Source organism: Phyllobates terribilis, unplaced genomic scaffold, assembly GCF_046119375.1.
Source record: "Phyllobates terribilis strain yellow unplaced genomic scaffold, ASM4611937v1 Scaffold_13__5_contigs__length_258822181, whole genome shotgun sequence".
Taxonomy (NCBI): Eukaryota; Metazoa; Chordata; class Amphibia; order Anura; family Dendrobatidae; genus Phyllobates; species Phyllobates terribilis.
Window position 1 is genome coordinate 130,441,357 of NW_027362773.1, and position 23,100 is coordinate 130,464,456.

General features: G+C 45.8%; 1 protein-coding gene across 2 annotated transcripts in view; it reads left to right on the forward strand.

Moving 5' to 3' along the window:
* Positions 1-23,100, forward strand: part of EPS8L2 (EPS8 signaling adaptor L2) — a 174,074-nt gene that overhangs the window by 112,340 nt on the left and 38,634 nt on the right. Inside the window, exons 3-4 of one of the 2 annotated variants that reach the window (XM_073658667.1) lie at positions 5,937-5,974; positions 16,138-16,202. In XM_073658667.1, coding sequence (XP_073514768.1) covers positions 5,937-5,974; positions 16,138-16,202 — 103 coding nt within the window. Of the gene's footprint in view, positions 1-5,936; positions 5,975-15,813; positions 16,020-16,137; positions 16,203-23,100 lie in introns of those variants that run through there. The other variant, XM_073658668.1, reaches the window with a different exon arrangement.

Here is a 23,100-nt window from a genome sequence, read left to right on the forward strand (position 1 = left end):
GAATCTGGCAGGTGACTGGCAGGTAACTGGCAACGGGACCTGAGGGCTGAAGCAGAGTGAAGGCTTTGCAACAACATTGCTCGGGCACTTCCATTTTGGAGGAGGTGCCTTATATATGGGAGGTCCTCCGGCAATTGGCCGGGAACTCCTTAGGACGGCGCGCGCGGTCCCTTTAAGAGAGGGGGAGCGCGCGCGCCCTAAGCACACTGCCGGGGAAGGAGCGCGTGCCGGAAGCAGCGGGGAGAGAAGCGCTGGAGGACGCCGCACCAGGAGCGGGGAGGTGAGAGGGACGGCGTCTCTGCCTAGTACGGGGCAGAGACGCCGATGCTACAGTACCCCCCCATTTAGGCCCCCTCTTTTTTTGGCCAGAAAGAAATTTTTCAAGGAGAAGCGGGGCGTTGATGTTCTCCCTGGGTTCCCAAGTTCTCTCCTCAGGACCAAACCCCTTCCAATCTACCAGAAAAAAGGTCTTTCCTCTTACCCTCTTGGAGGCCAGAATACTCTCTACCTCAAAGACGTCATCAGCGGAAACCGGAGCAGGAGGGGCACCTGGATTATTGGAAAAAGAGTTAAAGACAACGGGTTTGAGGAGAGATACGTGGAAGGAGTTGGGAATCCGTAAGGTGGCCGGGAGTTTTAATTTGTAGGCCACAGGGTTAATTTGCCTGAGGACTTCGAAGGGACCGATGAATCGAGGGCCCAACTTGAAGGAGGGTACTTTGAGCCGCACATGTTTGGACGAGAGCCAAACCTTGTCTCCCGGACGGAATTGAGGCGGATCCAGACGTCTTTTATCAGCATATCTCTTCATCCGCTCAGAGGACAGAAGAAGAGCGGACCTGGTACTCTCCCAAATAGTAGAAAATTCGCTGACAAGAGACTCCGCAGCAGGGTTGTCCACAGAAATGGAGACAGGAAGTGGAATCCGGGGATGTTGGCCAACGACTATAAAGAACGGGGATTTGGAAGAGGATTCGCTCTCATGGTTATTGTAAGAGAACTCGGCCCATGGTAGGAGATCCACCCAGTCCGAATGGTGTGCATTAACGAAGTGCCGGAGGTAACTGGTCAGGATCTGATTGATCCGCTCCACTTGACCATTGGACTGTGGGTGGTAAGCGGAGGAGAAGTCCAGGGTGATGTCTAGCAGCTTACATGTGGCTCTCCAGAAGCGTGAGGTGAACTGAACCCCACGATCCGACACGATGTGGAGGGGCAGGCCATGGAGACGGAAGATGTGGCAGATAAAGTCTTTAGCCAGCTCGGGTGCAGATGGGAGACCAGGCAGGGGAATGAAGTGGGCCATCTTAGAAAAGCGGTCAGCGACAACCCAAATGACTGTACAACCGGCAGAAATAGGAAGATCGGTGATAAAGTCCATAGCAATGTGCTGCCAAGGAGCAGCAGGTACGGGAAGGGGCAGGAGATGGCCGGCTGGTAGATGTCTGGGAACTTTGATACGGGCACAGGATGAGCAGGTCGCGACGAAGTCTACCACGTCCTTACGCAGGGTAGGCCACCAGTAATGCCGGGAAATGAGTTGGAAGGTCTTCTTTTGGCCAGCATGGCCAGCTAGCTTAGAAGAATGTCCCCAGCGAAGAACCCTCTCCCGATCTGGTACGGCTACAAACGTCTTACCGGGTGGGAGACGAGTCAGATCCAAGGGGGCCACATTCATCACCTTGGAGGAGTCGATGATGTGCGTAGGCTCCTCCTCTTGATCGGAGGACAGGAAGGACCGGGACAAGGCATCAGCTTTGATGTTCTTGTCCGCCGGACGGAAATGAAGAATGAAGTCGAAGCGGGCAAAAAACAACGACCACCGGGCCTGGCGAGGATTGAGTCTCTGGGCATTTTGGAGATATGCCAGGTTTTTGTGATCCGTGTAGATAATTGCCGGGTAGAGAGCCCCTTCAAGCAGATAGCGCCACTCCCCCAGTGGCAATTTAATGGCTAACAATTCACGGTCTCCTATGGAGTAGTTGCGCTCAGACGAGGAGAAGATTTTGGAGAAGAAGCCGCAGGTTACCATTCTCCCGGTAGAAGATTTTTGGGTGAGTACCGCTCCGGCTCCGGAGGAGGAGGCATCAACCTCCAGGTAGAATTGTTTATTACAGTCCGGACGGTGCAGGACGGGGGCAGAGGCGAAGGCTTTCTTTAAGGAAAGAAAGGCCTCCTCGGCTTCAGGCGACCATGTCCTGGGATTAGCCCCCTTACGGGTAAGTGCAGATATGGGAGCAGTCCGAGACGAGAAGTGTGGGATGAAAAGACTATAGTAATTAGCGAAGCCCAGGAATCGCTGTATCGCCTTCAAACCTTCAGGACGAGGCCATTTTAGAACGGAAGAGAGCTTCTCGGGATCCATTTGCAGACCTGTCTGGGAGATGACATAGCCCAAGAACGGTAGGGAGGTCTGGTCGAAGAGGCACTTCTCGTATTTGGCATAGAGGTGGTTCTGCCGAAGCCTAAGCAGGACCTGACGAACATCCCTTTGGTGTGTGGGGAGATCTGGAGAGAAGACCAAGATATCGTCCAGGTATACCACTACGCAGGAGTACAGGAGGTCGCGGAAGATGTCGTTGACTAGTTCTTGAAAGACAGCGGGAGCATTACAGAGACCGAAGGGCATCACAAGGTACTCATAGTGACCGTCCCGGGTATTGAATGCCGTCTTCCACTCGTCTCCTTGACGGATACGGACCAGGTTATATGCTCCTCGTAGATCCAGCTTGGAGAAGATCCTGGCGCCCTTGAGACGGTCAAACAATTCGGAGATGAGCGGCAGGGGGTATTTGTTTTCTACTGTGATGAGATTGAGTCCTCTGTAGTCAATACAGGGACGTAGCGAGCCGTCTTTCTTTTTGACAAAGAAGAATCCGGCTCCAGCCGGGGAGGTAGATTTTCGGATAAATCCCCTAGCCAGATTCTCTTCAATGTACTCAGACATGGCCCGGGTCTCGGCTGCAGACAACGGGTAGATACGCCCACGGGGAGGAGTGGTGCCAGGTACCAGGTCGATCGGGCAGTCATATGGCCTATGGGGTGGCAACGTCTCTGCTTCCTTCTTACCGAAGACGTCCGCATAGGGCCAGTAAGGAGCCGGGAGACCTGGTAAATTAGCTGGAGTAGGCCGAGGGCGAGCTGGGCGGACCGGAACCAGGCAGGTCCTATGGCAGTCTGGACCCCATGGAAGTACTTCACCGGATCACCAGTTCAGTACGGGTTCGTGTGTCTGGAGCCAAGGTAGACCTAGCAACAGGGAGTGAGAAAGTCCGGACAGCACATGGAATGAGATTTCCTCAGAGTTCAGCATTCTCACCTGCAGTGTTATGGGTTCAGTGACGAGCAGGATTGTCTCCGAGAGAAGTCTTCCATACACGGAGGCGACTGACAATGGTTCAGCCAGGTACTTGGTGGGAATACGGTATCTCTCTACCAGAGACTCGCCCAGCTCCAGAATCCAGGTGGGCGAGTTCAAAGTGACGGGTTTCTCCCCAAGCAATAGAGACCGGTAAAGTCAGAGACGGAGAGGGCTTACTTTTGTCTAGGACGACCTCTCCGAGCGGTCCTAGACACTGGCGTTTCCCGGCTTTTCCGGGCAGGAACGGATGAAGTGCTCCATACTGCCACAATAGAAACAGCTTCCCTCGGCTCGGCGAGATTCTTGGCGAGATCTGACCATCTTGGTCTGGTCGATCTGCATAGGTTCAGGCGAGAGCGCCCGCGGAGTGACTGGTTGAGAGGCAGGTCTCAGGGAAGTAGGAGCAGAGCAAGAAAAGTCTTTCTCCCAGGCAGTCTCTTTGGCACGTTCTTGGAACCGGATGCCAATCCGGGTAGCTAGTGACACCAGGTCATCCAGAGTGGTGGGAATGTCCCGACCAGCTAACTCGTTCTTAATCCGACCGGAAAGACCTTCCCAGAAGACGGACACCAGAGCCTCATTTTCCCAGGCAAGCTCAGAAGCGAGGGTGCGGAACCGTATGGCATATTGGCCCACAGTGAGACTCCCTTGGCGGAGACGTAGCAGAGAGGAGGCAGAAGAGGTTTTCCGTCCAGGTTCATCGAAGACTTTCCGGAAAGCAGCGAGGAAAGACGGCAGGTCGGACACCAGGGGATCCCCTCTCTCCCACAGGGGATTTAGCCATGCCAGTGCCTCCCCAGTGAGATGGGACATGATGAAGGCCACCTTGGCCCGGTCGGAGATGAACTGGTATGCCAATAGCTCAAAGTGCAGGGTGCACTGGTTTATGAAACCTCGAGCTAAAGTAGGTTCGCCGGCAAAGCGTGGAGGTGCCAGAAGCCGAGGTCCATAGTCAGGTACCATGAAGGGACTGGATTGCGGTACCGCAGGAATGGGCACGGCTGAACCAGAGGTAGACATAGACGAGTCACACAATGCGCCTAGACGAGAGTTAACGGACCGTAGATAGGACAGTACCACCTCCTGCTGAGTTTTCTGACGTAAGACTTCCTGGTGCAGATCGGAGATCTGGGGGCCACCGGGTTCCATGGCCCGAGCAAACTGTAACGGGTCTGGGAGGTGGAACCTCTGAGCAACTATACAAAGGGGCAGTCCTTGTAAGGAAGCGGGTGGCTCCCAGGGAATACGGGCAGGTAGTCACGGCAAGTGACAGGGACAGTCTCTGGGTAGAGGGGCAGGTAGTCACGGCAAGTGACAGGGACAGTCTCTGGGTAGAAGGGCAGCGGGCTGGTGGCTGGTGAGCGCTCCCAGGTGAGCGGGCGAGAGTCTCTGGGCAGGCAGGTGGTCACGGCAAGTGACGGCAGAACCTCCAGGTAGTCTAGCAGACAGGTAGCGGATGGACGCTCCCAGGTGAGCGGGCAAGAGTCTCTGGACAGGCAGGTGGTCACAGCAAGTGACGGCAGAGCCTCCAGGTAGGCTAGCAGGCAGGTAACAGGTGAGCGCTCCCAGGTGAGCGGGCAGGAGTCTCTGGACAGGCAGGTGGTCACGGCAAGTGATGGCAGAGCCTCCAGGTAGGCTAGCAGGCAGTTAACAGGTGAGCGCTCCCAGGTGAGCGGGCAGGCTGGTCCATAGACAGACTGACAGGAGTCGGAGGGCAGACCGTCGGACTGCAGGCTTGCAAGCGGGTAGCGGATATCAGGCAGGTATCAAGCAGGAATCTGGCAGGTGACTGGTAGGTAACAGGCAGGAATCTGGCAGGTGACTGGCAGGTGACTGGCAGGTAACTGGCAACGGGACCTGAGGGCTGAAGCAGAGTGAAGGCTTTGCAACAACATTGCTCGGGCACCTCCATTTTGGAGGAGGTGCCTTATATATGGGAGGTCCTTCGGCAATTGGCTGGGGACTCCTTAGGACGGCGCGCGCGGTCCCTTTAAGAGAGGGCGAACACGCGCGCGCGCGCGCCCTAAGCACACTGCCGGGGGAGAAAGGCGCGTGCCGGAAGCTGCGGGGAGAGAAGCGCTGGAGGACGCCGCGCCAGGAGCGGGGAGGTGAGAGGGACGGCGTCTCTGCCTAGTACGGGGCAGAGACGCCGATGCTACACTGTCCTAATACAAATCCAGTCCTAATACTGTCCTAATACAAATTCAGTCCTAATACAAATCCAGTCCTAATACTGTCCTAATACAAATCCAGTCCTAATACTGTCCTAATACAAATTCAGTCTTAATACTGTCCTAATACAAATTCAGTCCTAATACTGTCCTAATACAAATCCAGTCCTAATACTGTCCTAATACAAATCCTGGTCCTAATACTGTCACTTTGGTTCAAGTCTGTTCTCTTCCAATTAATTATCATCACATACAGATATTGTATACATATAGATCATGATTATATCTTGCTTATTATTATCATTACTACGATCTGTTCTTTTATCTGCGAAGGAGAGATTCTAAGATGTGAACATTCTGCTAAAGTGTTTACTGATAAAATGATGATTATTTTTGCTTTTCAGTGGAGGACCAAGCAAAATGAGTGCAAAAGATTTATTTGGTGAGTTCACAATCAATAATATGATTGATATATGTATAATTACTGTTTGTGGCTCTTTTGGTAATCTTGTAGTCATTAAACAGCACTTGTATCTATTCCATATAACTTTTATGGTTTTATTTAAAGACTATAGAACACCTATGAAATGTTAAAAAAATATGTTTACACATTAGTGGTTTCCTTTTATTAAAAAAAATGACTAAGTTTCAGTCTGCAATGTTTATTCCTACATTCATTTTCTGAACCCTTGATATGCAATTTGTAGCATGATCAAGGTTTCAGATTTTTCCCATTTCTTGTGGGAGTTTCCCTCCCTGTAATACAGGCTGGATTTGAGCTTTGTGTGTATAAGGGCGCTGCTGTCTTGCTTTCATTTATCAGCACTCCCCACTTACATTCCTCCTTGTCTATAGCCTCTTTTCTCTTCCCTCCAGAGATACTTTCTCCCCTCTCCACTACAAATCTGTGTAGGACCCCTCCCTGCTGCTATCTCTAACACTCAGAGAAGGGAGGGGAAGCAGAGAGAGAGAGACTTCAGGAAAAGGAGCTCTGATGGATTTGTTACATTCAGCTAAAGGACTAACAGACAAAGTGACAAAATGAAACAAAATTTTTAATGAGGACTATTTAGAAAGTTGCTTAACTTTGCATTTAGGAAGCAAATAAACAATTGTAAAAAAAATGCTGTATACTTAGCCTTTAAGTAAAGCTCAATGGGGTTGTCCAGAATTATTTTTTCTATTAGCCCTCTAAATCAAATCTCCGACAACAACTTTAATCATTTTATAAAATAGCATTGCATCTTTTAGAATTTTTTTGTTTGATTCTTCACAATTTTAACCTCTAAATATACAACAAAGTCCTTAGTGACAGCATCATCATCACCAGAGAGTATCTGCTGTAGTATTCAAGTATGGCTACGGCCCCACTATCAGTATTCGGTCAGTATTTTTTCTCAGGAGTGGGAGCCAAAACCAGGAGTGGGTGATAAATGCAGAATTGGTGACTTGTTTCTATTATACCTTTTCTCTGATTGTTCCTCACCTGGTTTTGGCTTCTACTCCTGAGAAAAAATACTGACCGAATACTGACCAAAAACTGATAGTGGGGCCGTGGCCAAGAGCAAAGAAAAGGAAAGCAGCATCTACTGGGCGCTGCAAAGAGGAGACAACTTGCTTCCTCCTCCTTGCAGCGCTCAGTAGATGCCGCTTTCCTTTTTTCCCTTCCTTCATTATACAGATATAAAGAACATGAAAAAAGTTATGACTCTTAGAATGCAAAAATAGATCAGCTGTGCCATTAAGGTCCAAACTAGTCAAGTAGTTAAGGGGTTAAAGATCTTTGTTAGTGATGTAAGCAATATTATTTGCAAGCAGCCTAGACAGGAATCTAGACAGTCCTACGGGTATAGTCAAATTTCTGTGTATAAAATCGGTTTCATTCATGTAAATGTGATTTCTCCAGCAGAGAGGACATGAATTTCTGTAGGTCCCATTTAGATGAATTGGAAAGTTAATCTCTGTGTGTGTGAATACACCCAACTATTCCTGTTTTCTAGTGGAACTAAACCAATTACTGGCACAGTTCTAATAATTTGCAACAATGTTTTTAATGCAGGTATCATGTATGGGTCTGGACTGTTAAGTCCATAGATATTTGTCTAGACTGGATACAATTCTAACAAACGCTCAGCATTGAGAAGTATTAAGCCCCCGTCTAACATAGCGAGATCGCTGCTGTGTCACGGTTTTGGTGATGCAACAGCGACCTCACCAGCGATGTCGCTATGTGTGACACTTTGCAGCGATCAGGCCCCTGCTGTGAGGTCGCTGATCGCTGCAAAGTGTCCTGGACCATTTTTTGGTCGTTGCCCTCCCGCTGGTCAGCACACATCGCTGTGTGTGACCAGCGGGAGCAGCGATCAGGCTGGTAACCATGATAAACATCGGGTTACTAGGGCCACACGCGCACCTAGTAACCCGTTGTTTATCATGGTTACGAGCCTGCTACAGTGAGCGGTAACCTCCCGCTCACAGTAGCAGAGTTGTAACCATGATAAACAACGGGTTACTAGGAGCGCGTGTGGCCCTAGTAACCCGATGTTTATTATGGTTACCAGCCTGCTCCTGCTTCAGCTGGCTCGTAACCAGGAGCAGGACATCGTGGAAAGATTCTTTCGACGATGTCGCTGCTCCCCTGATCGTTGGTGAGCCTGCCTGTTTGACAGCTCACCAGCAACCACATAGTGACGCAGCAACGATCCCTGACAGGTCGTATCGTTGTCGGGATCGTTGCAGCGTCGCTAAGTGTGACGGGTAGTGTTGAGCATTCCGATACTGAAATATCGGGTATCGGCCGATATTCGCGGTATCGGAATTCCGATACTTAATTCCGATACTTTTACAAATTCGAATACCGGAATCGGAAGTTCCCATAATGCCTGCACTCTGCAGTGTCTCTGAAGGATGACAAGCTGGATGGCAGCGCTCAGCTGCGATCCAGCCTGTCATCAGAATGCCATCCCAGCGTGAGACAATTCTCCTGATTGTTTAAAAGCCGGCGGGCGGTAAAAAGCCGCCGGCTTTTAAACAATCACACAGCCCCATACTGCTTCCCTCGCAGCCTCCCACCCCGATCCTCCGCTCCCCTCGCCACCTCCCATCCCGATCGTAAGTTAGGACCGGGTGGGGAGCACAGCACCAAGGAGCGGGGAGCGAAGGACCCGGGCGGGGAAGCCGGCAGTGAAAAGACTTCACCGCCGGCTTTCCCGTTCTGTGCTGCGCTTTCCCGCCGGTTATTTCAAATGAACAGCTGAGGTATCAGGTGATGCCGATCAGCTGTTCATTAGAAGTAGCTGCGGTGCCCTCGGAGGGTTCATGTGAGTTCATGCTTGACTGCATTGCATGAACTCACATGAATTTTCCCACGGCCGCACAGGTCAGCCACACCTCGCAGACCATCAGCCCGTCATGATTGGTGTGTGTGGGTGTCTGTGCGATGTGTGCGGGTGTGTGCGGTGTCTGTGCGATGTCTGCGGGTGTGCGCGGTGTCTGTGCGATGTCTGCGGGTGTGCGCGGTGTCTGTGCGATGTCTACGGGTGTGTGCGTGCAGGCAAACATAGGCCGATGTGACACTACTACTCCCATCGGCCTATGTCTGCCCCCGTCCACTCGTGCCAGCAGGATCAGCTCGATGGGAGCAGTAGTTCCCATCAGCCTGATCCTGCTATTTAAATTGCCCTACTGTGTCCCCAATAAATTTTAAATACATTTCATTAGTGGCCAGTGGTTACCTAAAATAAATTAGTTTATACATTACCTGTCCCCGCCGATCGCCACCTAAAATAAAGTAAAAAATAAAAAACTACACCTATACTCACCTAGACACCTAATTCCCCGAAGCCATCGATCCCCTGTAATAAAATATAAAATAATAAACCACAACCTTATCCTTACCCCTCCATAGTAGACCACAAGTGTCCCACGAAGATCTCCAGTTTAGAGCAGCCACATAGAATGTGACCGCTCTGAACCGCCACCGCCGCTAGAATGATGGGGCCGTAAAGCAGCCCCGTCATTGCATAAGCGGGTTCGCCGGAGTTCAGGCAGCGCTGCTCCGGTTAGCTGCTTTACGGCCCTGCTGTACCGTGAGAAATTCCCACGGTACAGCAGTGCCGTAAAGGAGGTCTCCGGAGCAGCGTTGACTGAATGCACTCCAGTGACCTCAGTCAGGGGCTCGCGCTGCCGGGAGCGGACGTGTTCCCGGCAGCGTGAGCTTACAGCAGCAATTACAGCTGTCACATCTCCAGATGTGACGGCTGTGCATGGGAGATCCGCGCAGGAACGTGGACAGGTAACTATTTTTTTTTAGCAAACTAAGAATTAAATAAAATGGTGTGTTTTATTTCAAATAAATTATTTTTTTCTGGGTGTAGTGTGTTTTTTATTTTTAACACTTTGTAGGTTAGTAATGGGGGTGTCTTATAGACGCCCATCATTACTAACCTGGGCTTCATGGCAGCTGGCGCTGACATGAACCCCACCACTATTACCCCCTGCCACCGCACCAGGGCAGCGTGGAAGAGCGAGGCTAAGTGCCAGAATTGGCGCATCCTATGGATGCGCCATTTCTGGGGCGGCTGACGGCTGGTGTTTCTAGCCTGGGAGGGGGCCAATATTTCATGGCACCCTTCCTGGGCTATTAATATCAGCCCCCAGCTGTCTGCCTAGCCTTTGCTAGCTATTAAATTAGGGGGGACCCCACATCATTTTTTGGGGGGGTCCCCCATTTTAATAGCTAGTAAAGGCTAGGTATTCAGCTGGGGGCTGATATTAGTAGCCTGGGAAGCTCCGTGGGTATTACGCCCTTCCCAGGCTTCAAACATCTGCCCCAGCCGTCTGCTTAACCTCCGCTAGAGCCTAAAATTACGGGGAACCCCACGCCAATTTTTTTTTTTAAAATAAATCCTTTATTTTAACACTAAATGACAAGTACAGTAATCAACACTATCACTGTGCTTCTTATGTATGTGACTGACATGTTTCTATCTATCTAATCTATGTGTGATTCTCTATTCCTTATATTCTAAATTGTCGGGTACAGATGCTGAATTGCCGGCCGGCTTTTTTAAAGAGACGGTGCATGAAAACACTATTATTTTTTTTATAAATCCTTTACACTAAATGACAAGTACAGTAATCAACACTGTCACTGTACTTCATATATATGTGACTGACATGTTTCTATCTATCTAATCTATGTGTGATGCTCTATTCTTTCTGTTGTAAATTGTCGGGTACCGATGCTGAATTGCCGGCCGGCTTTTTTAAAGAGACGGTGCATGAAAACACTATTATTTTTTTTAATAAATCCTTTACACTAAATGACAAGTACAGTAAGCAACATTGTCACTGTACTTCATATATATGTGACTGACATGTTTCTATCTATCTAATCTATGTGTGATGTTCTATTCTTTCTGTTGTAAATTGTCGGGTACCGGTGTATGCCGCTGATGAATTGCCGGCTTTTCGTGTAATACATTCTACATTATTCTTAGTTGTTTTACTTCATGTAGAATTAACCTACAAGGAATATTTGTGTCCCATTGTCTTGCATTGGTTTCCGGTATCGGAATCGGCGATATCCGATACTTTTTGGGTATCGGTCCGATCCAATCCGATATGATATTTCCTGATATCGGAAGGTATCGCTCAACACTAGTGACGAGGCCTTTAGCCATGTGCTGGTTTTTAACCTTTGGATGTAAACAAAAGTGTTTTCATTCATGTGAAATACACCACAACTGAGCTTTATTAACATAAAACCAGAAAATCCATTTAAGTGTCATTTTATGGCCATTTATTTTGTCTGGTTCCATACAACTCTCATTGTCGTGTCAGTACTGTAAAGATAAATGTACATATACGTAATCTATTAGATAAACTCAATGGACAATTAGTTAGAAAGTCATTCAGGAAACAGATCAATTGGAAAGTTTGTGTTTCTGACTTTCATGGAAAGTATAAAGTAAATTGTTACATTTTAATCTGAAGAATTTTCCTATTGGAATATTATCCTTTTTATTATTCATATATAGCTCTGTAATACTGGGCAATGGATGTATGGATGGTGCTATTTTTCTTTCCACTTTTCCTGTCCAAAATCTGGTCATTTATCAAAAACTTTTAAAAACCTTGTGTTTTATTAACCCCTTCCCGACCCGTGTCACACCGTTTGTGACATGGAAAACAGTTCCTTCCCGACCCGTGTCACAGTGTGTGTGACATGGAGGGAAAGAGCCCCTGCAGCGCCTGCGAGCGGGGTCGCTCAGGTGTCACAGTTGCTACTGCAACTGGACATCCTGAAGTCGACCCCACGGGGGGTGGATTAACCCCCCCGTGCCTGGGACCCCTCCGATTGGCTGTTTCATTTTCACTTTTAGTGAAACTGCCAATCGGTATGAATTAAATATTTCACCAATGAAAATTGGTGTAATATTTAAATCTGGGCATGGCCTGATGCTTACAGCATCAGCCATTGGCTGGGGGGAGTGTCACCTCTGTCCCCCCCTCCCCCCCAGATCTGATTGGGGGGCTAGCGTCACATGGATACTAGCCCCAATCAGATGTGGAGGGAGTTTTTAATGATGGCTGCAACTGCCCGTCCATGGATCGTGTGCCGGCCGTTGTGGACCCTCTGCTGCTGCCCCCCGTGGACCCTCTGCTGCTGAGCTCGTGGATCGCTTCTGCCGCCGCTGATCGCCTGCTGCCGCCGCTGATCTGCATCAGGTAGTATTGCCCCCACTCCCCCCCAACCCCCCCCTCCACTCCACCCTGACCCCCCCTCCACCCCCCCTCCACTTTCATACCTGCACCCCGACCTCCGCTCCCTCTGCTCCCTCTCCCACGTCTTCATCCACCGGCTGCTGCTCTCCTTTTGACAGCCGGTGGACTGTGATCACAGCAGCAGCAGGCTCAGTGTAAATGCCCTGCTCCTGTGATCAAACCCACCATCCCCCAGTCCCAGTGATATCACCCCTCCCCCCAGTGTTCACCCCCCCTGTCCCCAGTGTTCACCCCCCCAGTGTTCACCCCCCCTGTCCCCAGTGTTCACCCCCCCTGTCCCCAATGTTCACCCCCACCTGTCTCCAGTGTTCACTCCCCATCCCCAGTGTGCACCCCCCCATCCCAGTGATCACCCCCCCCCGCAAACCCAGTGATCACCCCCTTGCTGCTGGCTCCTGCTCCCCTTTCTGCCCCAGTAATCACCCCCCTGATGCTGCCGGCCTCCTACCCCCCTTGCTGCTGCCGGCTCCTGCCCCAGTGATCAGCCCCCTTGCTGCAGCTGCTGGCTCCTCCATCTCTTCAGCCGCCCCCTGCGCCTGACAGCCCCCTGCGCCTGACAGCCCCCACACGTGACTGCAGAAGGTTACACCAAGCACACACACGTACACTCACACTATAATAAAGTTTCGATTTTTTTTTTTTTTTTTTTTACACACGCACACAGCACACAAAATGTCCCGCCCGTCCCGCTCATCCCAGTCTAGGGCGTACTCAGCTGAGGAGGCTATGTCAGGTTGGTGTGTGTGTTGTAGTGTGTGTGTGTGTGTGTGTGTGTGTGTGGTGTATACACTACAATATACCACACCGCACACCAACCTGACATACACTACACAATGGTGTCCGCTAACAAATTGGAACCATGTTGCGTTTGGAGAGTCCCTGTGTGCCCAAACATTGGAGCTCCCCAACAAGTGACCCCATTTTGGAAACTAGACCCCCCAAGGCACCTATCTAGATGCATAGTGAGCACTTGGAACCCCCAGGTGCTTCACAAATTGATTCATAAAAATGAAAAAGTGGAAAAAAAAACACTTTTTTATTTTTACGGATTAATTTGTGAAGGACCTGGGGGTTCCAAGTGCTCACTATGCATCTAGATAGGTGCCTTGGGGGGTCTAGTTTCCAATATGGGGTCACTTGTGGGGGAGCTCCAATGTTTGGGCACACAGCGGCTCTCCAAACGCAACATGGTGTCTTCTAACAATTTGAGCCGACAATTTGTTAGCGGACACCATGTTGCTTTTGGAGAGCCGCTGTGTGCCCAAACATTGGAGCTCCCCCACAAGTGACCCCGTTTTGGAAACTAGACCCCCCAAGGCACCTATCTAGATGCATAGTGAGCACTTGGAACCCCCAGGTGCTTCACAAATTGATTCATAAAAATGAAAAAGTGGGAAAAAAAACACTTTTTTATTTTTACGGATTAATTTGTGAAGGACCTGGGGGTTCCAAGTGCTCACTATGCATCTAGATAGGTGCCTTGGGGGGTCTAGTTTCCAAAATGGGGTCACTTGTGGGGGAGCTCCAATGTTTGGCCACACAGCGGCTCTCCAAACGCGACATGGTGTCCGCTAACAAATTGAATGGAAAATCGGCTCAAATTGTTAGCGGACACCATGTTGCGTTTGGAGAGCCCCTAATGTGCCTAAACAGTGGAGCTCCCCCACAAGTGACCCCATTTTGGAAACTAGACCCCCCAAGGCACCTATCTAGATGCATAGTGAGCACTTGGAACCCCCAGGTGCTTCACAAAATGATCTGTGAAAACAAAGTACTTTTTTTTTCACAAAAATTTTCTTTTAGCCTAAATTTTTTAATTTTCACATGGGTAACAGGATAAAATGCATCCTAAAATGTATTGGTCAATTTCTCCTGAGTACACTGATACCTCATATGTGGTCATAAACCACTGTTTGGGCGCATGGCAGGGCTCCGAAGAGAAGGAGCGCAATTTGACTTTTGGAGCTAATTTTCCATTCAAAAAGTAAAATGGCGCTCCTTCCCTTCTGAGCCCTGCCGTGTGCCCAAACAGTGCTTTATGACCACATATGAGGTATCAGTGTACTAAGGAGAAATTGACCAACAAATTTTAGGATGCATTTTATCCTGTTACCCATGTGAAAATTAAAATATTTAGGCTAAAAGAAAATTTTTGTTAGAAAAATAAAAATGTTCATTTTTTTTCTTCCATGTGGCTTTAGTTCCTGTGATGCACTTGAAGGGTTAATAATCTTCTTGAATGTAGTTTTGAGTAGCTTGAGGGGTGCAGTTTTTGGAATGGTGTCACTTTTGGGTGTTTTCTGTCATAAAGACCCCTCAAAGGGACTTCAAATGTGATGTGGTCACTAAAAAAATGGTTTTGTAAATTTTGCTGGAAAAAAGATAAATTGCTGATGAACTTTGAACCCTTCAAACTTCCTACCAAAATTTTTTATTTTTTTCCAAAATTGTGCTGATGTAAAGTAGACATGTGGGAAATGTTATTTATTAACTATTTTGCGTCACATCACTCTCTGGTTTAGTAGAATAAAAATTCAAAATTTGAAAATTGCTAAATTTTCAATTTTTTTCCCATATTTTTGATGTTTTCACAAATAAACGCAAATATTATCGACCTAAATTTAATACTAACATGAAGCCCAATATGTCACGAAAAAACAATCTCAGAATCGCTAGGATCCGTTGAAGTGTTCCAGAGTTTTTACTTCGTAAAGGGACACTGGTCAGAATTGACAAAAATGCCAAGGTCTTTAGGGTCAAAATAGGCTGGGTCCTGAAGGGGTTAAAATGGCATTAGGATTAATAAGGCGTTCCCTTCCAAATACATTTTATATACTGCCGAACAATAAACAGGATACATTTTACCCTCAGCAATGTTTACAGCAATATTTATTTTATTTGTTAAATAAACAAGCATCTTCTTATAATGTCATTTATGCCATCTAATTCCGATAGTTCATACATAGCGCTATGTGTTACTTTGTATTGTCTTAATTGTCTGTACATGTCACCGCTTTATTGTAAAGTGCTGCGGAATATGTTGGTGCTATAGAAATAAAATTATTATTATTAACAAGAATAGCTCTAAATACACAGAAGAAAGAGCCATGTTTCAGGAATGGAGAGGCGTGGGAAAAAAAAGAAAAACATCTCCAGATTCAGAAGAACAGTGGCATTTACACCATTACATATTTATGACAAGTGACAGGTTCCTTTAATTCACCAATACTAGGTACCACATATTCACAAAATATATGTGATGGGAGAGATCAGATGTGTCATCAACCAGACAAAATAATCACTATTACTTCAGAGCAAAATTGTCCTACCAATATACCGGCCTCATCAAGTCAAATGCTGCAGTCGTAAACCTGTGTCAAACAATCATAAAACATCATAAAGTGAAAGGCAGAGCAACAAAGTGGTTAGTTAACGCCTGTCAGGAACCCAAGAGGGTGTAGCCAGAAGTCTGGGGTCAAACTACACCGAGGAGGGTAGATTGGTAGCCGAAGGTGTGTTCAGATGTGATTGGGATGTTACTTCCTGTAGAGAAGCCAGTAGACTGAGCAGCTGTCCTGTTTGGAAGTGCGTCTTACAATTCCAGATACAACAGGCAGATTAAGATTTCACCAGTAGATTTCAGGCGGGATCAATGAGTCAATTACAAAATGCACCATGGGGAAACCCACCAATCCAAGGTATGTCTGTGCCCCTTACTCCGTGTCTGAGAATTGTCGTGATTGACCTTTAAACTGTACCATGTATGTGATAGGATTATACTAGTACTGTGCTATAATTATATGTTTTACCTTACAGAACAGAGGAAAAAGTATTCCAACTCAAACGTCATCATGCACGAAACTTCTCATTACAACGTCGAGGTAAGTGAGCGAATCCCCGTGTGCTGGCAAATGACTGGTTTATTTCACAGAAATATATGTCGTATATGGTTGTATCTCTATATATTTCATTTTATATCAGTACATTTATTGCTGTGTTACATAAGAGTTTCTTTAAGTATGTTCTTCTGCATGTTTCAATGACTATCGATTTGTATAGGCTATAAGATCTGACGATCTATATAAGAACTGGCGATCTATATGTACATATATAAGATCTGTCAATCTTGTACATGTATAAGCTCTGGCTATCTATATGTAAATATATAAGTTCTGGCTATCTATATGTACATGTATAAGCTCTTGATATCTATATGTAAATGTATAAGCTCTGTCTATCTATATGTAAATGTATAAGCTCTGGCTATCTATATGTACATGTATAAGCTCTGGCTATCTATATGTACATGTATAAGCTCTTGATATCTATATGTAAATGTATAAGCTCTGGCTATCTATATGTACATGTATAAGCTCTGGCTATCTATATGTAAATGTATAAGCTCTGTCTATCTATATGTACATGTATAAGCTCTGTCTATCTATATGTAGATGTGTAAGCTCTGTCTATCTATATGTACATGTATAAGCTCTGGCTATCTATATGTACATGTGTAGCACCCTGAGGATTCGGCTGCTACAGGGGTATTACACCTCAAGCCAGAGGTGTGGTATTCCACTCCCGGGTAAGGATGGAGTGTGGAACTGAGCTCAGTAGGCTGCATGCACTACATACATCCCATTTCCGGGGGACAGACCAATGGTACTCCCACTAGAGAAATGTGCAGGTACGACAGCGTCTGTCCCTGGCTGGAGTGGGAGGGGGGTGGAACATCCCAGTAGTGTAGGGGCAGATAGGGGGAGCAGTCTGGGTAATGCTAGGAGCTCATTGGGTGCTGGTCACCTGAGCTCACACATAGAGGGAGTATATAAGGTGGGAACCATCTTAGAACAGGGTCTTTTGTAGAGGTTTGGTCCGACAAGCAGAGCAGCTCAGCCAGCTCCAAGGCCAAGAGAGTGAGAGAGAGGAGAAAAGAAGGACCCAGAGGGGGAGAAGAGGGAACTCCAAGAACCCAAAATTAGACCAGAGGGTGAAGAGTTGGCACAAGGGTACCGGATCCCAAGCTGGTGGAGGGCACTAATCCTTAGCCAGAGACCGGAGGTCGTGGGCAGGATCTGCCACGACCACCCACTAAATCCACCCGGAAGGCAAACCAAGAATAGGGTCAGGGAACCCAGAGACAAGGGTTTTACCAACAAGAGGCCCGAGGGAGCCGGACTTAGGTGGATCCCTGGTGGGGAAGGCCAGAGAGAAGGACAAGTCAGAAAGGGAGCTCAGGAACACGCTCCAGAATCACCTGGGGGTTGGCCGAGTCCAGGACCTGGTGGACGCAGCACGGCTCGGGTGGTCACTCAAGGCCGGAGTGACCAACACAAAAGCAGTAAGTAAAAACCCTGAACTGCACAGCCCGACTCTGAGTTTCATTCACTGCACCTCCACAACCACCATCCTCTGCAACTGACCCCCTGAGGCTATACCCCTCCCGTTGGGGGTTATACTACCTGAGCTGCACACACACCACCAGCCTCAGCGGACCCTGCTGCAGCGGCGGCCGTAGTGACCGCAAATCAACGGGTGGCGTAGTCGACACTAAAGAACACTAATAACATCTATCAAGACTGCCACACACTGAGCTTGACACCCTGGGCACGGACCGGGTCACCGCCACTCGGAGACTACAACCCCCATCTGATCCGGCTCCGGGTATCCCCCAAACAACACTGGCCCAGGGGGCGCGTCACATGTATAAGCTCTGGCTATCTATATGTACATGTATAAGCTCTGTCTATCTATATGTAGATGTGTAAGCTCTGGCTATCTATATGTACATGTGTAAGCTCTGGCTATCTATATGTACATGTATAAGCTCTGGCTATCTATATGTACATGTATAAGCTCTTGATATCTATATGTACATGTATAAGCTCTTGATATCTATATGTACATGTATAAGTTCTGGCTATCTATATGTACATTTATAAGCTCTGGCTATCTATATGTAAATGTATAAGCTCTGGCTATCTATATGTACATGTGTAAGCTCTGGCTATCTATATGTACATGTATAAGCTCTGGCTATCTATATGTACATGTATAAGCTCTGGCTATCTATATGTACATGTATAAGCTCTGTCTATATGTACATGTGTAAGCTCTGGCTATCTATATGTACATGTATAAGCTCTGGCAATCTGTATGTACATGTATAAGCTCTGGCAATCTGTATGTACATGTATAAGCTCTGGCAATCTGTATGTACATGTATAAGGTCTAGCAATCTATATGTACATGTATAAGCTCTGGCTATCTATATGTACATGTATAAGCTCTGTCTATATATATGTACATGTATAAGCTCTGGCTATCTATATGTACATGTATAAGCTCTGGCTATCTATATGTACATGTATAAGCTCTGTCTATATGTACATGTGTAAGCTCTGGCTATCTATATGTACATGTATAAGCTCTGGCTATCTATATGTACATGTATAAGCTCTGGCTATCTATATGTACATGTATAAGCTCTGTCTATATATATGTACATGTATAAGCTCTGGCTATCTATATGTACATGTATAAGCTCTGGCTATCTATATGTACATGTATAAGCTCTGTTTATATGTACATGTGTAAGCTCTGGCTATCTATATGTACATGTATAAGCTCTGGCAATCTGTATGTACATGTATAAACTCTGGCAATCTGTATGTACGTGTATACGGTCTAGCAATCTATATGTACTTGTATAAGCTCTGGCAATCTGTATGTACATGTATAAACTCTTGCTATCTATATGTACATATATAAACTCTGTCAATCTATATGTACATGTATAAGTTCTGGCTATCTGTATGTACTAATATGATATGTGTCTATCTATATGTACATGTATGAGATCAGGCAACTATATATACACACGTACTGAGTATGGTGGAATTATATACCTATGTCATGGTAGCTCTTATATATTACTACATTGTACTCATGATCCCCGTACATGAATTAGATTACTGGTATAGACTATGTTTAGCTATGGTGTCATGATATTAGCTGGCTTATTGTGCTCAATAATATTTTGATAGTGTTACAAACTAGAATATATGTGAAAAATTGGCTCAGCATTGCATAACTAGTGCACAAAAATAGCAGCCAAATAAATGTGTAAAGATGTGGAAGACCGATAAAGTGGTCATAGATAGTGTGAATGCACCTTTCACCAAGGGCAGTTCTGTGAATAAAGGGTGAAATGCAGGTAGCTGGATGTCACAGCCGAGAGTACGCAGGTGACATGTGAGCAGCTCTGCAGAGCAGGGTGTGCTTCCCATATCCTTGTGCACGTTCAGCTCAAAGGTTGATTCCTGCAATGTGATGCCACTCCTTTTGAATGGCGCTAGATTGTCCAAAGGTGATGATGAATAAAGATGACCAAAAAAAATGAATTCACAGATAGAATGACAGGAGGTTGGCAGAGGGCTCTTTCCTACAGAGCTCCACTTATCAGAGCCATTTCCTAACAACTCAGCCATCCACCTGAGCTGAAATAAATCACAAGCGGCTAATTGCTTCACCAGTTCATTAGCCATAACCAATAAACCAGCCATGTCCACTGGATTATATGTATTTTAGTGTATATTTACGGAGAGTAATGATGTGTAATTCCATGTTTGCACAACTGTCATGTGCAGTCCAGAGTCTTGTAGCTAATTACCTCTACATCTAAATCCACACTAATTAACTGTAATGTTTATACCATATTTCCTACTTTTGTGCCATTCTGTTCCACCCCCTAGACTAGTTCTCCCTTTTGATTAGAATTTATGAATAACAGATCTAATCCAGAAAGCATAAGTGTCAAAGAAAGAGACTCATATTTACTTAGATTGTAAAAAAAATAAAAAATTAAATACTATGTGCTTTAGGCTTCATTGACACACCAAAACCTTCTGTCATTACACTGTTGCAGGATATCCTGGGGCTAGAGGCTCCTTTTCTATTCCTAAAGCTAGGGGTGCCCTAGATATCCCTGCTCCCCGGATTACTTCTGATGGTAAAGATGCCGGGGCCACATACCTTGCTGAGCTCCTAAATCAGCCCTTATCTGTCCCCTCTCCCACCCAGGGATGTGCGGAGTTGTAGTGTATAAGAATACACAAACTAGACTAACAAGAAAATATGTACAGGGATAAATGAAAATACCAATCATACAAACAAATCACCAAGCAACAGTCTTTAGAACAACAGTCCAAATGCCTCCTCAAACAACAAACACCTTCAACACCAGAACTAGGCAGTATGAAACTAACACTAGCAAACCAGATTGCCAGAAGCGAGTATAAATAGCAGAGGGGAGTGGCCAACACTGAACAGCTGAGACCATCAAAGCAGGAAAGCTCCAGAAACTCTCAACTGAACAGATTAACCCTTGCACTGCTAGCAGAAACCTGCACTGTTTAATATGATGGTGGAGTGCTTCTAATCAGTTCAGGAGTATGTGGAATCAGACACCACGATCTTCTGGCCCCTCTCTGTCACGGTAAACCGGTGACACCTTCATGGAGCCTTTACACAGTCACAGGGAGTCCCCATAGCTTTGTACCAGGTAACTGCATGTACGCCATATATCACCAGATGGTGCTGATATATGTTGCTGTATTAGACAAAAAAAAATAAAAGAAGGCAGAACTAAAAAATAATGCAAAAAAAGTGAAGACTTTATTGGCTCAAAAAAATCCCAGGTTTTAGGGGCTGAAATGTCACATTTTGCACTATAAAATTCTCACTCTTTTGCATTTTTTTAGAGCATTTCCCTCTTTATCATTATATTATTGTGGATTGTGAAACCAGGCACCCATAGTGAAATTATGTCAGATGGCTATTTCCGAGCGCACATGCAAAACCTAACCATTGGGTCTAATTTATTCGAAGAATGCCACAAAATGACTTTTTAGCCAAGGATGGGTCTTCTTTATCCGTAGAAATTTTCTTCTAATATATCCGTCAAAAATATTTCTGATGTATTTACAATCACAGGTAAATATGAAGAATTTAGGTTAGATAACCATAATCAATATAAAAACTGTATATACATCAGCGGCAGGAAGAAAAAGAGCAGAGGTCATCACTAAGCCACCACTGTAATCAATAATGATTTATCTGTGTGTGTACAATGATTGTCATATGGCCAAGTAACAACATAACTTACAACCAGGGAGGATGCAAACAAGTTTTTACTTACAGATTCATTTGCAAAATAATGTGCCAATTTTCATCCCATGTTCTATTATGGGGTAATCTCTCCTCCAACCATTGCTTCCAGGCAGAAAATTGTGCCTTGTGGAATCACCATATAGAAGCACATGTAGTACGGACCTGTAGAGACAACATGTACCACAATAAACACAGCGATTTTGGCTGCAAAACAGGTCATGTGGCCAAAGTACGCTGAATGCCACTGCTATATGGCAAGTGAATAGGGTCTCAACTGTGACACACGAATCATAAAAAGTCTTAAAAAGTAGAATTTTTGGGGATTTGCTTTTCGTAGTCCCGGTACCTTACGGGTCTCAATGCAACCCCATTCACTTGCAATACGCTGTGAGTTAGCAGAGGTGTACAGCAATCTTTGGCCTGTGTCGCAGGCCTAGCCTATAGGTAATATTTTTAATGACATACATAAGCAAGTTAACTATTCACCATTATATTTCATTGATGTCACCACAAATGACATTATATTATACGTGGGCATGCCACCTGCATGTAACAGGCTGAAACTGAACAGAAAACATGTCAACTACACAACATATGGATAATTATATCTCATGTGGTAGGAATACGTCACAAGTGAACTCACATCTGAAAGATATTTGCTGTTAGATTTTTTTCAAGCTTCTTTCCATTTCAATGCAAATAGCCTCTTCAAAGAGGAAGAGGACAGGATCTCTAGTGCCCCTTATTGGCGGTAGGGATCCTAAAAGTCAATATTGACCCTTTGATGAGCCTTGCCAGATGACTTAGGATAAGAAGCCAAACCAGAAACTCCATTTGCAGACACATGCAAAGCCGGAGTTCTGACACTTGCAGACACTTGCAAAGCAGGAAGGATTCTTTACAGTAAGATGAGATAAAATATGAATTGCCCTTTTAAAACAGGTAGAAATAGATCATTTGATCGACAGATATAATATTAATGTCCTTTTGGGAATTGATATGAATCTGTATTATATGATTCTGATTGCAACTATAAAACATTTATTATGCAATAAGGAAAATCATGAAAGGGCATATTCAATAATAAAAAAACAATCCTAAAATAGAATTCTGCTTTTCTTTTTGCTTGATTTCATTAACATTTTCAAGATCTTGGCATGCCGTTTGTGAGGCTAAGTTCACATTTCCATTTGCACATTTCATCTGTCAGTTCCATTTAGAGCAGGGGTGGGGAACTTTTTTTCTGTCAAGGTCCATTTGGATATTTATACCATCCTTCAGGGCCATACAAAATTATCAACTTGAAAATAACCCTGATATATTTGGTCGAACATTTAATTAACTCCCCCCTAATGTGCTGTGTGGAGCTGCTTCTTTTTTGGTGCAATATATGATGTTAGGTGATATGGATGATGTTCTACTCATAACTGTTTCTCATGTACTGGATTCTGGGCTGAAGATTTTTTACTTATATTTATACACTGTTAACAAACCCAGCGACTGTGTAAGCAGAACACAGACAGGTCAGAACAGTTTTTTGGACCTTCGATGTAAACCATTGGAAACATGCAAAGATTTAGGAAATTACCCAGGATTAAAACGCAAAAA